At 34.2% G+C, this 14,979-nt stretch overlaps 1 protein-coding gene across 1 annotated transcript in view; it reads left to right on the top strand.

Moving 5' to 3' along the window:
* Positions 1–14,979, top strand: part of FUT8 (fucosyltransferase 8) — a 49,856-nt gene that overhangs the window by 20,690 nt on the left and 14,187 nt on the right. The window contains exons 5-7 of the mRNA XM_057364475.1: positions 608–845; positions 12,941–13,187; positions 14,346–14,522. Of these exons, the coding sequence (XP_057220458.1) occupies positions 608–845; positions 12,941–13,187; positions 14,346–14,522 (662 nt within the window). The remainder of the gene's footprint in view (positions 1–607; positions 846–12,940; positions 13,188–14,345; positions 14,523–14,979) is intronic.

The following is a 14,979-nucleotide window of genomic DNA, read 5'->3' as shown; positions in this document are numbered from 1 at the left end:
GGTTTGGGGGAGCTAAGCATGTTATTTTGTGGAGAGTGTATGCAGATAAAAATTCTGTCCTTGATCGGTCTGCTCAGGGATGTGTTTGACATTGTGTATTTGGTATGTGGTCACTTAGTCTGAGAAGCAGTCCCTTAATAAGAATTTGTTTTATTCTRTACCATTTGATTTATTCTGTACCATGTAGACAGGTGGAAATTTTCTTTTATTGGATGGCATCCGTGCTTATTGAAAGAGAACTAACAAACTTGAAAAGATGCCAAAGGGAAAAGCATTCCAACACTGAGAATCATGTTGATGAAATGTGAACTCGGAGTCCAAATGTTGGCTTATTCTGACAGATTTACAAATGAGAAAGTAATTTAAAATCTTGAATGTATTCTATTTTACATTAGGATAGTGAAGCATGTTCAATAACCGTTCGTGTTCACAGTGAAGAATTCACATAAATTTTTCATGGARCTGAAGCTTACTCATCCATTTTAATAGGAGATGTATTTGAGCAGGATGGCTTTGTGTGATTGATGACATTCGTCAGTTTTTCAGAGAAACGTACGCCTTTGTGTGCATCTTCTCCTCAGCTTCACTCTTTCATCCGTCCTTACAGAACCCGAAGGATTGCAGCAAAGCTAAGAAACTCGTGTGCAACATCAACAAAGGCTGTGGCTATGGCTGCCAGCTTCACCACGTGGTCTATTGCTTCATGATCGCGTACGGCACCCAGCGCACGCTCATCCTGGAGTCGCAGAACTGGCGCTACGCCACCGGCGGCTGGGAGACCGTGTTCCGCCCCGTCAGCGAGACCTGCACCGACAGATCGGGCTCCACCACTGGCCACTGGTCAGGTAAGGCACACACAATCACAGAATTTCTCCATGGGCTTTTTTTGCAGCTTCATTCACGTAGTATTATTTCGTTGTCTCTTTAATGTCGTGTGGAGCTTAATAACTATGACTGCAATTGTGTGCGTAAGCATCGTTTTTATCTTATTTGCCTCCTGTTGTAAAAAAATCCTTATTAAGATAGCTCTGCATTGGCAGAGTTTTTTTTAAAATGAAACTTCTGTATTGCAGATTTAAATTGTAATTCTTCAGCAGGCTGCTGCTGTGTTCTCTGCCAGATATTAATTCAATTTTTATGGGAAGAGTATTAAATAGGTGCTGTTGTTGATAAAATTTTTTTTAAAAGAAAGTGTTTCCAATATAAAGCAATAGAAATATAAAGAAAATGGTATCCAGTAGTCATTCACACCCCAACAAAATAATTAAGTAGCTGAAATAATTCCTAATGCATGCTGAATAGATCCAATATGCATGTTGTAAAAACAATAGCAAAGTTAAATATGCATTTTGTTTGTACATCAGCAAGTTGGTCCATTCTTATACCATGCAGAACAATTTTTTCCTAGAAGAAGTAGATGGACATTGATGTTTGGAGATTAGGTGGCTTTGTTGGTCTCAAAGTAAGCAGTATTTGTTTAAATGACATCTTTCTCCATGTGATTGATAGTCCAAACATGTCAACATCTTCAGTCTTTTCACTATGACACTGCATACCCAGTGCATATGGAATTTTAAAGTAACTATTAAAGTTTTACAGATCTGAAATTAACTTAATCAGATTTTCAGAATCCAATTTACAGATTGTGTGTAAACTTGTATGTTTACACATTGAAACAGCATTTGCACATTGAAATAGCATCTGTTCTTCAAAGCTTCAAGACACTACAAAACGTAGCTTTGAGAATTCTAGTGGGTTTTGTGAATGAGATTTAAAAAAAAAAAAAGTTACTTACAAATGGTTGGATGTTTTATAAAAAGAACTATAAATGGAAAACGGATATTGAGAACTCCAGATGAAGTTTTATTCGTGTTTGGCCAAGTTAGTGAGTGAAACYACCATCTGGACATAGTTCTCAGCAGACTCCACTACGTGACTCCAGAATTTAGAAGCAGGCAGTTTTGTGAGCACCTTTTTAGCACAGTAAGCTGAAAACAGTGTTCTGAAACGCTCATGCACACATGCCTTCAAAAGATTCTATATTTTCATGAATATTTATTTAAACAGTTGATGATTTCCTGCAATATAGACTCTTGCTGATGGAAGTACAAATAATGCTTCATTTCAGCTCCCTACAGTTTGGGTTCTGTTTTTTTTTTTTTTTTCCTATTTTTTTCTTTTCAATTAATTTCTAGATCAGGATTAATAGTTTGAAGGCTGAAATATTATGATATATTGTGATGTGATCAATTATTTTATAAATAATGAATGCCACTGATTTGAGTTCAGATGTTCTAGAGCTAGAAGCCATTGAACTGTGAAAGGCAATCTTTCTATAGTCTATTGGCCAGCCACACGTGCTGTAAACTGGTTATTCTTGTCTTGTGGAATGGCTTGGTCAGTGAGGATCAATAATACTGAAAATCCATCTCTTTACTAGTCTCAGTGTGGCTTCAGTAGGAATCTTCACTGGATACTTAATTGCTGATAAATTTCAGAGATATTCTATCTTGCTGAAGGTTTCTGTATGCTTTTTATGTCTCCCTAAATTTATATGGATTTTTATTTACTTTTATATCTATTTATTTATTCCCTGTTTTTACAGAGAGAAATAAATCTGGAATTCTTAACTCTAGTTAGGAGCAGTTTATTTGCAAAACCACACCTTTAATTTTTTTCCCCTACAGATTCTGAAATCAGCATGGGATTTTCTAGATAGTCAAAATAAATATATAAAAATTGACGTTTATCAATTTTAATTTCTCATAAAAATGTTTCTTCTATGTAGCATAGGGATTTTTCATGATTTTTTTAAATTTATGTTTCAAAAATATTAATACAAGTGAATAATTATGAGAGTTCAGTGTACATTATAGAAATAGGCCCACAAGTCAGAAAAGTATATCATCTAAGAGAGATGCTTTCATGTAATTTGCAGACCTGCAGAGATAATAATTTAGTAAAATGTGATTGATGACAGTTTTGTTTACATTTGTACATATATATTTCTTCTTTTTAATTAAATTGTCTCTTCTCTTGTTGTCTCTTGACACTTCTATTTTAGTTTTATTAGCAGTAYAAAATTTTGAAGTTTCAGAAATTTATCTTCAGTGGAACAATTCAGATATTAATACCTTCTACAACGAATTAAGAGGCTTATATAAGCTGAGAATACATACAGTTCTGAAATTTTCTTTGTCCCATCTTCTGCTAACTAGGTATAAAAGCTAAGCTTGTTCTTGGAATGTAGGAAGTAGAGTGAATTTTAATGAGCAAGCAATATTTGTCTGATAGTAAAAGATTAGTTAGGTGTGTGCTCATCTGCAGGGAATTAGGGGTCATCTCAGCCCTCATCATGCTTGCAGGAATTGTGGTAGTTCTGTGGTAGTTCTGTAATAAGTTTTTTGTCTTAAACTTATTAAATGWTTGAGAATTCTATTGCAGATTTGTGTAAATACAGCAGTTATTTTACACTGTGGCGTAATTTTTCTTTTTCCTTTGTTTTACTCATACTGTCATTCTAGAGTAAAAAGGTCTTGAGAGATGGTTGCAAACATGCTCTTTTTAGTTCTAAAATTATACTTGCCTTTAATTGCATCTTGCTTGTAGTTCATTTTTCCTTTGATATTTGTGGTCAAACTGTTTATGAATAATTTAGGTAGGAATTTTTATAAGAAGCATGAATGATTTCCTAGCAATAAGCACCAAAATATAGAGAATTTCTGAAGACATATTTATAATGAAATTKTTGATTAATTTTCTTTAAATTAATTAGTTTGGCAGGTCATAATGTTCTGTTATCATTGCTGCATGCTATTATGGAGTAAGCCTCTTCTTACCATTTTTTCAGTGGCTGATTTATGATATTAYAGTGGCATTCCCCATTAATAAATTGAAAGAGGACTATAAAATAATTAGACAAAAAACAAATCATACAGTAAAAGGAAAAGAAAACTTATTAATAGGGAGGACAGATTAATGTACTGTTAGAAGTCCTATCTGCATTTCATACTGGAGAATGAAGGGATGTGGMAGTACAGAAGCCATCTACATGCTTTAAATAACAGTATGTGCTCCTTCCCACAAGGCCTAAAACCCAGGAAGATGAAAGATAACTTGAAAAAGGAAACCTGAAACAAAGTTTCCTGCAGTTATCCTTGAATATTGATTTCGCTGCCTCTAAGTATGGTTTGATGAATTACTGCTTTTGAGGAAGGGATACCCAGAGGGGAGAAAATGGCAGAGCTCTTCATTTRTTGGTAGTGCCAGCTTTTAAGTATTAATTGAACTACAATCTTAAAATATGAATTAACTAATATGTTTATATGTATAATTCAAGAACGAGGATACTGTGGGTACACAAAATGAATGTTTAATTTATTAAAGCATATCTGGCAACAGTAATCAAAAGGACTAAATAAAAATTTCAAAATCAAACCATAAAAAGTTGTACAGAATTCATTGCAATAAATTATAAACTTTCACTCCATGAACTAGATATTCCTTGACAGTAGTTTTTTTTTTTTTAAATGTAAATCAGCTGAATATTTAGTACTGGCCTAAAAAACCCTTTAACTTGCATACAATTGTATAAATYATGTTTTGCACCCATGTCTCACTCTTATTCATAAAATCTTTCAGAAAAGAAACAGATTCATTTTTAATTCTAATTCTTCATGYTGTTTTTATATGATTAGTTGCAACAAGTTCCCTTTCTGTGAAACAAGCTGGAGAATGGTGATTTGAGAGAACAGAGTGTCATACCAACCTCTGTATTTTCCCTTTTTTTCAGTTGTGTTAATCTTGAAATCAAGCTACTGATACTGCGTAGATTTTTTTATCCTCAAGGTGCCTTGTAAGATACTTTCTGTAAACACGTAAATACATTTAGAAAGTGTAAGAAACTTTTAAAAGGACCTTGGAATTCTAATGAGGTAGTTCTGAGTAGCCTAGAGAGCAAAGTGGGATCCTTATTTGTGTCTAAGTGGAGGGTTATTGAATAATAGCAAGAAGTTATTTTCACCTTGCAGAGCAATGACAGGCTGCAGAATACTGTCTGCTGTTATCTGGCCTTCAACATGGATTTTGATAAATATGAAAGGATTCTGAGAGAGACCTGCACTGATTCAAGGACATAAAAACCTGCTTTACTGTAGGAGATTAAAAACCATAATTCAACTCAAAAATAAAGCAAGTTTTAAAAGCTGGTCCTGCCACATTTTATAGATATTTCTATATGGGAGATATTTCTACTTTTAGACAAAGAGGTGGCTGGACAATTTTGATTGGAAATGAGGTCTGCTTTTAACAACTTGTTGCTGCTGTTGACCCCTATTTTAGCAACTGGTCCAGAAGCAGAAAAGCAAAAAAATTGCATGATCTGAAATTGGAATTGTAGGAGATCCAGTCCTTTCTTATAACGTCATTTCTTTTGAATGCCTTTGTGCTTTATCTGGTATTACATATCCCGTGACAAACTTCAACAAAACCGTTTGGGCTTTTTTGCAARTGCCCTTAACTAAAGTAGTGGTTTTAAATTTCCAGTAATGTGCAAATTAATAATAGCTTATTACTGTAATAGGGAGAAAGCATCTGTATTTCTGTGTGTTTTGTCTTGGGTTTTTTTTGTAATACTTCCATTACATTTTCCCCTATGACCAAAGTTCAGAAAAATGTCCTTGTCCATTATTCCAGGCTTACCCTCTTGATTTTCTTCCTTTCATACTGATAGATCATAGGAAGTAGGATGCATCCCTGTTTCTTTCAGATGCACTGTTAAGGTGACATGTGCCTCACTGCTATGAATTTTAAACAACGTGGAATTTTTATTCTCTCCTGTTTTATTTATGGCTAACTAAAATGTCTTTTTGTCTMTACATACCTTGAGAACTGTGCTCCATCTGGGCTTGCATATGGAGGTACTTTTACTATTTCATTGAAAGATGAGTCTTCCAAGTGTTCAGATTAGAACAATTCAAGAGTGGGATTTATAAACCACTATCTCGATAAGACAATAACTATRTTGTCTAAACTGGAAACACTTCTCCACTAGATGCCTGGATAATTGCAAATATTAAGTTCTRTTGTCATGACCTGTTGGAAACTTTTAGGTCTTAAGATATGAAATATTATCTGCATGTTGTCTTATTTTTCACATGCTCATTACAGGCTCAAGTGTATGTCCAATTGGCATCTGCAAGAGATAAGTCCCTGACACTGTTGAAAGATTATTGTAAAAATAAACTATCTTCTATTCCACAAAAGTTAACCTAGTAGGGAAAGCAAGTATTTGGAACTATTTTCAAGTATATAGTAATTAACATTAGAGTAGAATAGAAAATAAGCCTCAGCCAACTAATTTGAAATGAAATCCAGAATTAGTTTTCCACCTGTATAGCTGTAACAATCTTTTTTATGTTTTCCTAAGTTATTTCAGCTATCCCTACATATGATCTTAATTTTAAAACATTAATTCTGTTTACTGTTTACTTGAATGACTAGACTTGGATAACGTGTCAAAAACCTTTTTCATTTATAAAAGTGCATTTGCCTTTGCAAATACATTTTATATTATTTTCTGTCAGCCAGGCAATTTGTGCTCTTCTTAAAGGTACCCCTTTCCTATCAGCTGTTTAGATGAAATGGGGTGTTGTTCAAAAGCAGTTTGAATATATAAAGACAAAAGGAAAAATAAATTACTAGTAAGCTTCCTGATTTCTACTTTGTTTGATGGTCTCCTGACTGGAGAAGTCAATTTATGAAGTCGATTTGTGCAATCACTTCATCTGTAAACTTTGCAGCTGACACGCTGGGTATCCAAACAATTGAGGAAGGGAAAAAATCTTTACCTTTTAATGTTCTCTTGAAGTGATGTGACAATTGCCACGAAAAGCTTCTAGTAAGTGATGAGAAGTTTTTGGAAGARTGAAACAGAAATGCAGGTGTTTATAATGCAGCTCACCTAAGCTGCTGGAAGGGGAATGGAGGCTCCGGGTGGGTGCTGCTGCTTTAGTTTTGTTAGAGCTATTGCAAATGCAGAAATTGTTACACTCAGTTCAGGCCTCCATCAAGTCAAAAGGGAAAACATTCACTGGAATCTCATCACTTGTTAGGACAGGAAGACCATTGTTCATCGTTATGTTGTGGTTTTGATTGTGGGTATAATTATCAAAGAAGTATTGTGAGATTGTCACTTKTGTTACAAAGACATGTTGGTAGTTCAGTAGCTCTGGAAGTTARAGTTTTTGCAGGAGCAGAAAGAAGACTACCATGAAAGTTTTACTTTTTAGGAGGAAGATGATAAAGTGATATCTTTATAGAATTATTTTAGACAAATTTCTTGTGAGAGCAGGAGTTTTGTTGTCAAACTTTACCTTTCTATCTGCTCTTTTCCTTTTTAATCCTCATTTAGTTTAAGTCCTGAATATTGGATGATTTTTGGCCAAATTTGACTAAAATAAATAGGTCTTTTAAGGTCTCTCAAAAGCCCCCAGAATAGAAAGACTGGGTGTGCACAGAGCCACTGAAGCCACCATTCAGGCCTGTGAGGAAGCAAGAGGCAGTGACTGATCGCAGATGTCACTTTTCAACACAACAAACAGTACAGAGAGTGGGAAGAGACATGAGAGCAARAATTGTGCAGGAGAAGAGAATAAAGAATGTAGGACAAAAGCCTTGGAAGTGCTGGATTGAGAAAAGTAATAGAAGGCATGTTGGCATGTTTGGAAACATTTCGGTTTRTTCACTCCTGAAGGTATTGAGATTCAGCCCCTTGGGGTGACAAAAGGGACAACACTATCCATATGGCATGTGAAACCTGGGAAAAAAGGACTATGTTTTCAGTTTCTTTAAAACAGAATGCACCAAATTAATTCAACACCTGTCTGCCTTAAAAGGTTTGGTTAYATAAAGGATGATTAAAAGAATAATAAGTAGAACACCAGTGAGAAATTAATCGGAAGACAAAKTTCAAAAATTCTGTATTGAAATTGTACAAGGCAAAATCTTAGAGAAAAAAATAATTATAGATATATGAGCTGTATTTTACATTGACTACTTTAAAAGAAAAATATTATTTTTATCTCATGTCAGTTCCATTTTATAATTCAACTATTGCATTAAGTCCTTATGAGGTAACTTTAAGTTTGCAAATGCCCAAAAAAATAGTTGTAGGAGGTCTAGTCTGCATCATAAAACAGGTAAAAGCATCCTTTTATTTTCTTATGAACTAGKTGGCAATTTAAAAAGAGCATAACACTCCATAAATTTGCATAGTTTTCATTTTTCACTGTATTCAATTTGCAAAAAAWGCCCTGAAATAGCATTGATGAGCCCTGATCCTGCCCTTTGCAGTATGTAACAGTGACCAGCAGGACAATGAGRAGCCTTGAGAGAATTCAGCACAGTCCTCTCACCATATCCTGTGCCAATCAAGCAGCTTTCCCAGCACTGACATATCTCCTGTGGTTGAATTTAGAATTGTTCACTTGGGTAAGGTTTCAGATTGGCTGTCAGTCTCTCCTGTTGTAGAGGTTGGTTAAGTAAATCTGTGATTAGTCTATGCAAGTTAATATCAGCCTAATCAAGTATGTTATAGAAACAGAAAAGCAGTGAAGCTCTCCCATTTTTACATCATTTTATTCAGTTGTGGTTTCTAGCAACACAAACTGAAATTAAATTGCAATTCTCATCTTACAAGACAGGAATGTCCTTAGCATGGTGTTCTTTCGTATRCTTTTAAGGACTTCTTGAAAAAATACTTTTAAATTAGCTGATTAATTTTGAATAATAAGAGAATGATTAATCAAACTGGTTTTCAGTTAACATTAACTAATAATAGTGATTGCATGGCAAAATGTCAGCTTCCTTTCAGGTAAGAAGTTAATRAACACCCATGAAAATGCCCATCCAAGTGCAGGTACAAACCAATGTACAAATGGCAGGAAGAAAGCTTAGCTAAAACAACAAAATTCCAAAGGTCTTTTTGAACCAAACCAACATTTTCAGGCTTCCAAGAAAAAGAAGTTGATAAGAACAATACAAATAATGAAGTTTCTAAATGGGCTTTAAATTAGAGTAAATTTGAAAAGTAGACAGGCAATGAGGTTATGCCAAATCACAAATCCTGAGGGCTTTTAAGTTATTAAGACACATTGGGATACTGCCGAGAAGCAAAGTTACACTTTTTGTAACACACGGAGCTCATTTCAGTATTTAAAAAGTAATCACTGAGTGTCCTGGAAATTGAAACTGTTACTGATGTATTGTGATGAACATATGCAAAAAATGATAATAAATAAGAACGAGATGGTGCAACTGGCATGGGTCATCTGAATAAAAATCAATTTCAGTTCAGGGTCTTCCTCCAGAGCAAGGAAGAGTGAGTGTTCTCAATATTGCAGTACTTTATGACTATTGCAAAAACACTCAATCTTTTGGTTACTCAGTGAAGTAAAATCCAAAACTGGATTAAGTTGCAGAACTCTGGAAGACAGTTTCATAGGTTATTACAAACGTAAAAATAGCACCTGGAATCATATGAAAGTTAAGCTGTAAATAGAATTATAGTGACAAATTTTGGCAACAGTAATAGTAAAATAAATCACATCAGAAGAAGTAACTTGAAGTATTGCTGACATGTAAATGATGTATAACAACTCTAGTGATATCTTCCAACCGAAATAATTCTAGGATTTTGTGATCAAATGTCAAAATCGTACCACCACTGAGCAGGGAATTGGGCCTGATTGACATGATGATGCTGTGATTTAAAGTACCAGCATGAGAAAAATATTWAAATATTAGTATGAATTATTACCTTTTATGGCTTACCTATTACTTAAAAAAAATACATCAGTGAAATAGGAAAACTCAAACATTTTACAAATTAAAGAAAATGTATCTAACAATTGAAGTGTGGATTAAAAGTTCATTCTGTATTTTTAGCACAGTTTCATMATCTTTCATTATCTTCATCTTTCATTATCTTCAAGTTGAAAATACACGTGAATCAGCAATGTGACTTATTATTTTCTAATGTATCTGCTTGTCTGTCGATCTGAGTTTTGGTTATCTGCTGTATCATTGATTGTGATTGCAGCTTATTTCTCAGTAAACTAARCCAATATCCTGCTGTCCAAAAAAGGATAACATCTTTTTAAAAAACGCCTATTGAAAGTAGGACAAGTTCACTGCCTGTTAGAAATCTTTCTGCAAACATTGGGGGGAAAAAGAAAGAGTGATCAGTAAGGTAAGAATGCTGTCTCTTTCTATAAGGCTGCTGCAGTGAGTTGTTTACTCCGTCAGGGTTACTAGAGAGTTATTCTGCACTGGTTTTGTCCATGACAAATTTTTTTTAAAGACAATTATATCTTTTTTTTCATCACAATACCGTGTGTGTTGGAATTATTTTGTCTACAGTAGCTGTTAACAGTTAGTCCTGAAGCAAGAGGGGCTTCTGTGATGGTTTCAAAATGTCTGATTATGATACCAACATATTCCTTGATCTGTRGTTGTGATTGTTCCCATACTTCAGTAATCCTTCCCTTGTTGGGTTTCATATTGTGTAGTTTTATAAGTAAGGACCTCTTAATCTCTGAAATAACTATATATTTTAATTCCTTCTCAGAAAGCAGGTGTTTTGTATCTTAAAGAGCACTTGTTATCTCTCAACCTAGTAATTAATTTTGAACAATCCARTTGTTTGCTTTTCCTTAATGAAAATACTTTTTGTTTGTTGCTGATTTTGATTCACAGCAAGTCTTGCAATATCATTACTATTCAAACAAAGTATCAATAGAGTTGAAAGCTGAAATATTATTTTTTTGCAATCTTCAATATTTGTGGTTTTGATATATTTTAATATAGTTTGTGTTATGTGCTGAGAGTTTTCCTGATTATTTCTGGCCAATGTAATTTTCTACWAAACACTACAGACTATGGAAACTCTTAGAAGCACACTCTTAAATAGAATGGAGCAAGGTATTGAATGCTTTTCACGATAGGAATGTCAAATGGTAGGTCAGATTGCTCATCACCTTTATCAATAGCAGTGTTTTCTAAATGACTGTCTTTATGCACCAACATAATTATTTAGTGATAGAACAAAGTTTTAAAGCTTGTCAGTGATCCTGTACTTAATAAAAATGCACCTTTTTATATGCACCTTTGCATCTCTGCTTTTTCTCTTTCAAGAGGTTTGCAGCTAATTTCCTTCTCTTAAGATTGAAGTATTTTCTTTTTCTCTTGGCTAAGATTGCTGCTGTTTCTTTTGCTATCCTGTTTCTTCTCCCATTCTCAGTTGAGGGGAAAAAGGTAAAAAGGATGGAACCTCAAGCATTCTTTCGTACCATTCCCAAGCTAAACATTTCTTGTCTAAACTTTTGCCTGATACTTCTCATCTGGGCCAGGTTTAGCACTTCCCTGGCTTCATGCTGCTTTTCTTTGTTGCAGCTTTCTGAAGTCATACTAGTAAAGTATTATCCATCATATTATAAGATGATTTAAATGCTCAATATTGTTACTAAATTTATGAACTTTTATTAAATCTTTTCCTGTGAGTGTGATAATCGAYGATAAAAATATGAATTGGCCTCTTGAATTAAAAAGAATCACCCATACCTGTAGTATGGGAAATTCTTCTAGAGAATCCCTTTATGGTGATGGTATACAATGCAGTGATGAAATACTGACATATAGATACCTCTCAGAAGACAGATTTCCAAATCTGGTAAAAAGGAATTGAAAATATAATTGGGCGTAACAAACAKTCTTTATATAAATTACCACATCTCAGAGAGTTTACCAGTTTCGCAAGTGTTCTAACATTTGGAATTTCTAACTGTTCTTAAACTCTTAAGCTCGTTATTCCTTCCCTGAACTGATTGTTTCAGTAATAAGATTTACTTGGTCATCCACAGTTGCATGGGTTTGATTTGTTTATATTTAAAGCAGTTTTCTTTGCTGGCTGGTGAGCACTAAAGGGAGAACTAACCATCTTTGCCAGTAAATACTGCACACAATGAAAACGTTATTTTGGAGGAAACGAGCACAATAGAAATATTAGCTGAAATGTTCARTGCTTTAAAAATGTAATGTTTTGTTTTATGTTGTCATGTATTATAATTTATTTCAGTATATGAACATAGCTTTGATCAATTATGCAGAGAGTTGTGTTTCTGTAATTTGTACAAACTCATGAAAGTTGTTGACTGGCTATTAAGCCTTGAATTAAAGTTACATCTAAACCATGTGTATATTCTACTGTTGTTAGTATTCAAAACATAACAAATTCTTACCTGTATGTATATCATGTGCTTCTACAGTGCTTGTGTTTTCCCTGATCTATTTAATTTGCTACTTCATTGTTTAAGTTCTTGAAGACAGGAATTTTCTTTCTCCTCTTCTAACAGCAGAGGAGCTATTTCAGTGGTTATAATGTCTGAAATGCTGAAATTTACTGCAATAAAATGTGTTCAAAAGAGCAGCAGAGCTGTCGTTATTTTTTAACAATTTCTTGTGCCTTTAAATATTTCTTGTTTAATTTTTAAACAAGTAACTGAATTTTAGACATTTTAGATAACCAAGCTGTCCAGATAAGCCATAGCACACAGAAAAGGTATATTTGCGTATAAGAAAGTATGAATTTATAAAAAGGAACACACTTTATATTTTATTAACTACTAGCTGCTAAGAATTCAAGGACCTTCAATTTTGTTCTTTTTGTGTCAATTGTTAGATATAGCTCATGTATAAATCTAGTAGAAAACGATGATTTTTATTAGATTTCAAAATCTATTTTGAAAAAGTAGAGCAAGGGTTAGGTAGTCCTTTTGAAATTGAAGATATAGATTAGTTGATATGTTTGGATATTWTTTGCCAATGATTAAGCTTATTAATAAAGTAAATTACTTGACTCATCTTAGTATGTATTTTAAAACAGGTGAGGCTAATGATAAGGATGTTCAGGTGGTGGAACTTCCCATTGTTGACAGCTTGCACCCACGGCCACCTTATTTGCCCTTGGCTGTCCCTGAAGACTTGGCTGATAGACTAATTCGTGTACATGGGGATCCTGCAGTGTGGTGGGTCTCACAGTTTGTGAAATACTTGATTCGTCCACAGCCTTGGCTAGAAAAGGAAATAGAGGAAGCCACAAGGAAACTTGGTTTCAAACATCCAGTGATCGGGTGGGTATTTAGTTTTCTTTTTTAACTGTCTGYGCTTTAATATGTGTATGTAGTGGTTCCTGTTCAAGAAAAAATGTTTTATGATGATAATCCAAGAGTCTCAAGTATTTTGGGAAGAGAGAGGGTGATTTCTAGAAGAAGCTCTTCTTTTTAACTGTGCATAATACAAGTTGATTACAAGTACTTCTTCAGCACATTTGCCTAGGTGGAGTTGGACAGATACATAAAAGGCAGCTCAGTAGAAGGTTTTTCAATACCTCCTTCTATCTAGTAATACAGGATTTCATTAATGTAATTGCCTTACAGCTTGTATTCCAGGCACTTTACTGTCTGGGTCTCCTTTCCAAGTGCCTATAGCTTTTACATTTGAGGAAAAAAGGCTTAGCCTACATTTTGCATGCCACAATTCACAACTAATTTTATGACTGTCTACATGTGAACATGGTATTTGCCTTTCCCTTCCCTGCTGGTGTTTTCACAGTTGCTGGTGACTATGAATTGGAAAGATCTCTGTGGGCAGATATGGAAAAAAGGAAGAAAGACACCTATGACCAATAGAGCAGCTTGAGGGAGAAAGGTTTTGCTATCATGTAGTGTGAAAAATATTGCTGCTGCTGTGCTAGAGTCTGCTTCCTTTGCCAGAATTTTCCTTCACCTTAAACTTTCTTTTTTGAGGAGTACACAATAGGTTTGTCCAAATGTTAGCTGGTTTTTGGTCGTTGAGTTGGTAGGGTACATCACTGCTGTATCTGAAGACTTGTTACATTTCAAGGAGGTCAAAAAATGTATTTGTTGCTACCTTAATTCAAACTATGCATTATATGGTGCAAATATTCCTATTTTCTTTTTTACTTGTATTGATCAAGCATTATCTATCTACAATAGATAATTTAATCTTGTGCACAGAAGCAACACCAYCTTATATGCTGTAATTCACTGTCTTTCATTCCTTTCTTTCAGTTACCYTTTGCCTTCCTTGTGAGATTGTTATATTGCCTTTGAGAACAGACTGACAGCTAACTTCATGTTGTCAGTGTGTCTTGATGGACATGGATGAGTTTTAATCCTTCCTTAKTTTATGTAGGGGTTCATTTTAAAATTCCATTTGCTAATGTAGAGCATTTATCAATGTAATTCCTGGTTTCTGGCTTTTTGCAGAGTTCACGTCCGAAGGACAGACAAAGTAGGGACAGAGGCAGCGTTTCACCCCATCGAGGAGTACATGGTACACGTGGAAGAGCGCTTTGAGCTTCTGGCTCGCAGGATGCACGTCGATAAAAAAAGAGTGTATTTGGCTACAGATGACCCTTCATTGTTGCAAGAGGCAAAATCCAAGTAAGATGAATTATGTTTCTATTACAGTTTCTTCTTTCTGGCTAGCTTTACAATTTCTGCATATTACATATACAAGTTTGAGTGCAATTTTTTATTCAGTTGGGATGGCATTTCGTTTTCCAGTGATTTCGTTTTTTTCTCTCATATATGCTTTTTTGGGATGTTTTTTTTTCCCAAGTTTCTTTTTGAATCTTGTGGTTAAAAGTCTAGAAGAGTTGACCAAGATTACTGTGACTGTAAAAACAAACCAATGCTATAAAAGGAAGGTAAATTTAAATAGCATACGTATAAATAACACACACAAAAATTCACATTGAACATACATATTAAAAAAAAAACTAATTAGGAATATTGTAAAAACTGATTAAAATATTAAGAAGTATCACCTGTCTGGAAAAATATCTTTCTGTGAACAGGTGCTAGAGGAATTTTTATAAATGGATTGAAAAGCTTCTGA

The sequence above is a fragment of the Malurus melanocephalus genome, unplaced genomic scaffold, assembly GCF_030028575.1.
Source record: "Malurus melanocephalus ecotype Western Australia unplaced genomic scaffold, MMel_1.1 scaffold_2, whole genome shotgun sequence".
Classification (NCBI taxonomy): domain Eukaryota; kingdom Metazoa; phylum Chordata; class Aves; order Passeriformes; family Maluridae; genus Malurus; species Malurus melanocephalus.
Note: the sequence above shows the minus strand (reverse complement) of the source record. Positions and strands in the feature narration are given on the sequence as shown.